This window comes from Salvelinus sp. IW2-2015, linkage group LG11, assembly GCF_002910315.2.
Source record: "Salvelinus sp. IW2-2015 linkage group LG11, ASM291031v2, whole genome shotgun sequence".
In the NCBI taxonomy this organism is placed as follows: Eukaryota; Metazoa; Chordata; class Actinopteri; order Salmoniformes; family Salmonidae; genus Salvelinus; species Salvelinus sp. IW2-2015.
The window spans coordinates 28,799,929-28,804,851 of record NC_036851.1 but is presented as its reverse complement, the minus strand read 5'-3'; the positions used below and the strand labels follow the sequence as shown (position 1 = coordinate 28,804,851).

The window sequence follows — 4,923 nt, the reverse complement described above, 5'->3', positions numbered from 1 at the left end:
TGTGTTGTCTGTCTTAGTCTTTAACAGGAGTTTCATGTGATTAATGCTCAGGTCAAATGTGAAAGTGTGGCATGAGCAAAAAGTTGCTTTAGTTGCCCTTAGATGCTGATCCTTGGTCAGTTCACATTTCCCCCACTTATGGTTAAGGTAAGGATTGAGGGAGGGGAAGCTGCTGATTCTAGATGTGCACCTGAGCCAAAAAGGCTGAAAGAGAAGGGATTTTTTTTCTTCTCAGAATAGCCAGGCGAGGAAGTGCTAGTCATTCTGACAGGCAAAATTTGGCTACTCAGGTTCTCCGGTGAATGACATTCTGAATCATTGAGGCTGACCTATAAGTAGGTCAATGAATCATAGCAGGATTACCTTGCCAGTTCCCATCTGGAACACAACCAAAAAAGGCTACCAGTGTGTCTGTGTGAACAGGCAGATTTTTTATTTGATTTTTTAGAATTTATAGCACCGTTTGAGGGGAGGGGATTTAAATGATCTGAGGGAGGAAATATCCTGATATATAAATTTTTGTCATTTAACAGATGCTCTTACCATGTGCAACTTAGCACATTCATCTTAAGATAGCAAGGTGAGACTATCACAGTAAGGAAACATTTCTGAAAGATGTTTATTTGCTTAGATGCTTTGAATGCCATTTGTTTAGTTCATTCAACGACTCCAGGAAGTTACTCTGTAAAACAAAAACACCAAGGAAATGGATGCAATTTCAGGTTGCATCACATTATTGCCTAAGGATATGGTGAATAACCGTATGTACTTACGCAATACACTAATTTAAGCAAGAATGTCTGTGATGCAATAGCTCTTGTTTTTTCCAATTCTTACTTTTCTGAAAAGCAACTAGTCCAAACAAGACACTCTTTTAGGCTTCCAGTCTTTATTGTATTTTCATTCCAAATAATTCTCCATTAAAAATGTATATTGCAGATATTGGCAATATGATTAATATTAGAACAGTTATGTACCTATTTTTGAAATAGTGTGATTATTACAGTGGCCACTAGCCAGTACCCTGCCCTGAACCTTAGTAACTGTTACTAGCTGGCTACAACCCGGTACTCTACCCTGCACCTTAGAGACTGCTGCCCTAAGTACATAGTAATTTAAAACTGGTCACTTTAATAATATTTACATACTGTATTATAGTCATGGCCCATTCTATATAACTACTGCTGTACACACCTTTTCTATTCATATACTGTTGATACTGTCTATACACCATTATATAATATCATAGATTTATATTCCGGACTCTGACATTGCTCGTTATATTTCTTAATTTTACTTTTTGGGATTATGTGTATTTTTTTGCTTGGCATTACTGCACTGTTGGAGCAAGAAACATAATCATTTTGCTGCACATTTGTGTATGGGAACAAACTTTGATTTGATATTTAGATCTATTCAAGATATTTGACAGCAAATTGAAGCTCAAATGCCTAAGTTTCTCATGATTGTAAAGAAAAGAAACTTTGAAATCAAATCTGTTTTGGACAGCTGTTTTGGATGTCTTTTTCATTTGATATAGAATAATAATTACAGATATATAAAGATTATCTATTCATTGGCATAAATATGGTTATATTAATAATGTAATCATTTTAGGAGGGCATAATCAGAAATGGACTGACCAGCAAGTATGACATCTGCAGTCCCAAAGACATTTACATGCTGTTGTGCCACATGGAAAAAGAACAAGACAAATGCCACAGAGCTAGAATTTATCTTWCGGGAAATTGATCCATGAAGTAGTTACTGGCAGAGCCATATACTGTACAGCTCCGGTTACTGGTGTCTTGTACGAACCTTTACAAGACACTTGGCGACGTAGAGAAATATTACGGTAAGGTCAGGGTGTTGAATCTGGGGTAAGTGGTATCAGAGACACTGGTTACTGCAATCATGTATTGTGTTGCCACCACTAGCCCTCACAAGCTGAACAGCTTTTACTGAAGACTACTACTATTCAATGGGACACATTTAAGTGTCAGTTAAGAATATAGAGCTACGTAGCAACAGTCCAACAACATACAAGCAGACCGATTTGTAGGAGTCCTTGTTCCATCCATTGATGAGCAAGCTGTCATGTCACCAACATATTTTATTTAACAGCTGATTGGTTGTCTGAAAGTCCATTGGTGGGAGAACACAGATGCCTGCAGTCCTAAACACACTGAGGACGCCTTTAAGTTATTGCTGTCCAAATTCTATTTAACGGATAAGAGCCTTGTGAATAGCAACAATTTCAAGTTCCATAAATTTAGCACCTTTCATACACATCACATTTTGCATCACGCAGTGTGCTTTTAAGAAAAAACAAAAGCAATTTCAATGCAGGACTGTAATACCATACAGGACAGGTAGCCTAAGGATAAGTCATAGCGGGGCAGTCGAGGGGGTCCATTCAGTCAGCAATCAAATTTTCTTCGAAAGTACAGCAATATTTTCCAGAAATGTACAAATGGTCAGGGCCTCGCCACGTCGTACATATTTAAAATTCCAGATGTGACTTAAGTAAAACTAAAAGTGCCTCCTTTTTAAACAGGTTGCAGGATTAAAAGGCCGCTGTTGCTTTTGTGTGACGAGGGAGAGCAGCACACCTTTGTCAGGATAAGACTTATCGCAGAGAGAAAGGGGTACACTTCCCACAATATTTATTTGGACAGTGAAGCAAACATTTGTACATTTGGCTCTCTACTCCAGTAAATACTACACTTTTGACTACTTTAACACCCTATAAGTGAATTTGTGCACTTGTGGGAAAAAAACTAGACTCAAGTGCTTTCATTTCTAAATGATAAAACAGATGTACGAAAAATCACTCAAAGTGTCATTCTGTACCGTCGCCTCATGAAACATTTGATCTCAAATCCAAAATAATGGAAAACAGAGCAAATTGACATGTTTTAGCTTCACTGTCCAAATAAATACAGAGGGCAGTGTATGAATGAGAGAGTTAGCATGCTGGGCTTCATAAAGAGCAGGCGCTAAGGTCTGACTGAACTCTATGTCTATGAAAATAAATGGCCTCTGCCACAGCTTAGATCAAGGCCCAGTAAACAGGACCGTTGATCAATTAAACACTATCTACTGTGGACACAGGCCCTGCAAGCCAACCCAGAGGAAGACTAAAATGAGAGGGCCTGAGTGTGTATGTTTCTGTGAGTGTGTAGAGGGAACACATCCAGTGTGACTTTCTAACTGGATCCATTCACAGGAGGTAGAAGGTCACAGGATCCATCGGTGTCATGTGTTGAATTGTGTGCATATCTCAATGTTAAATACAACTTTGCATAAATTCCCCCCTGCACTGGAGGGTTATCACCACAGATACCACTCAGAAACAACTCAAGGACAGGTTTCTCTTTCCCCCAGTCCGTCAGTGAAGTTGGTACAGTTCTTTACGATGTACAATTTGGAACACTTTGGTAAAAACAAGATGCTCATTTGGCTTTTTTTATTTTGTACTTTTCTAGTGGGTAACAGAAAAGTTTGTGTTAATAATACCTATGCATTTTAGGGTACATCTAACATTCTGTTTGTCCAGTGAGAGGATTCTTTGCCTTCTATTCCCCTTATTTTTTCCAAACGAGTAAACTAGGTTTCATACATCAGCAGGCCACCAGCTCCGGGAGGAAGTCTCGCGGGTCACGCATCCAAGACTTTTGGCTCTTTGTGACGATGTATGAGCAAAATAAAATAAGACACAGGGCTGGGGGGAGTTAATAATATCGACTGAGAAGTCATATGTCACTGAAGTAGCTTGGTGTGTGCATCAAAGTATCTCTTTTGTCATTATTTTTGCTTCAGTGCTTGTCCCTGAGCATCAGCGCTGCTCAGTTGGTATCCATGTGATCAGCTGCTTCAGCGGTGGCACCCCCCAGAGAGGCTGAGGGCGGAGGCTTGGCAGGGACATCGCCCGCGTCTCTGAGTTGGTAAAATAGCACGTAGGCTGCTTTTGTCTGTGGAGGGGAGAGGTGGGGATAGTGTTACACTGCAGCAACACTGACAACACCAAAGGACAGGAAGTCAATGGGAGCTTTCATCACTGCTGACATTATTAATTAATAAACACTGGACACATGGAACAACAGACTGAGTATAACAAACATTAGGAACACATTTCTAATATTGAGATGTGTCAAGTTGGCTGGATGTCCATTGGGTGGTGGACCATTCTTGATACACACGGGAAACTGTTAACTTCTTATGGCAGGGGGCAGTATTGAGTAGCTTGGATGAATAAGGTCCCCAGAGTAAACTGCCCGCTCCTCAGTCCCAGTTGCTAATATATGCATATTATGAGGATATTTGGATAGAAAACACTCTGAAGTTTCTAAAACTGTTTGAATGATGTCTGAGTATAACATAACTCATATGGCAGGCTAAAACCTGAGAAAAAATCCAACCAGGAAGTGGGAAATCTGAGGTTGGTCAATTTTCAACTCAGCCCCTATTGCAGATACAGTGGGATATTGGTTATGTTGCACTTCCTAAGGCTTCCACTAGATGTCAACCGTCTTTAGAAACTTGTTTGAGGCTTCTACTGTAAAGGGGGGCTGAATGAGAGGGGATTGAGTCAGAGGTCTGGCAGAGTGCCAGGAGCTGGTCACGCGCATTCACATGAGAGGTAGCTCCCGTTCCATTTGCTTTTTCTGAAGACAAAGGAATTCTCCGGTTGGAACATTATTGAAGATTTATGTTAAAAACATCCTAAAGATTGATTCTATACATCGTTTGACATGTTTCTACGGACTGTAACGGAACTTTTTGACATTTCATCTGCAACTAGTGACGCGCGTCGTGAGTTTTGATTTGTTTCAAAACGTGCTAACAAAAGTAGCTATTTGGACATAAATGATGGACAAATCAAACATTTGTGGAACTGGGATTCCTGGGAGTGCATTCTGA

General features: G+C 39.9%; 1 protein-coding gene across 1 annotated transcript in view; it reads right to left on the bottom strand.

The window, feature by feature from the left end:
- Positions 1–2,095: 2,095 nt before the first annotated feature.
- LOC111970125 (ubiquitin carboxyl-terminal hydrolase 4) overlaps positions 2,096–4,923 on the bottom strand; it is a 43,234-nt gene continuing 40,406 nt past the window's right edge. The window contains exon 22 of the mRNA XM_023996649.2: positions 2,096–3,974. Within this exon, the coding sequence (XP_023852417.1) occupies positions 3,849–3,974 (126 nt within the window). The 3' untranslated portion in view covers positions 2,096–3,848. The remainder of the gene's footprint in view (positions 3,975–4,923) is intronic.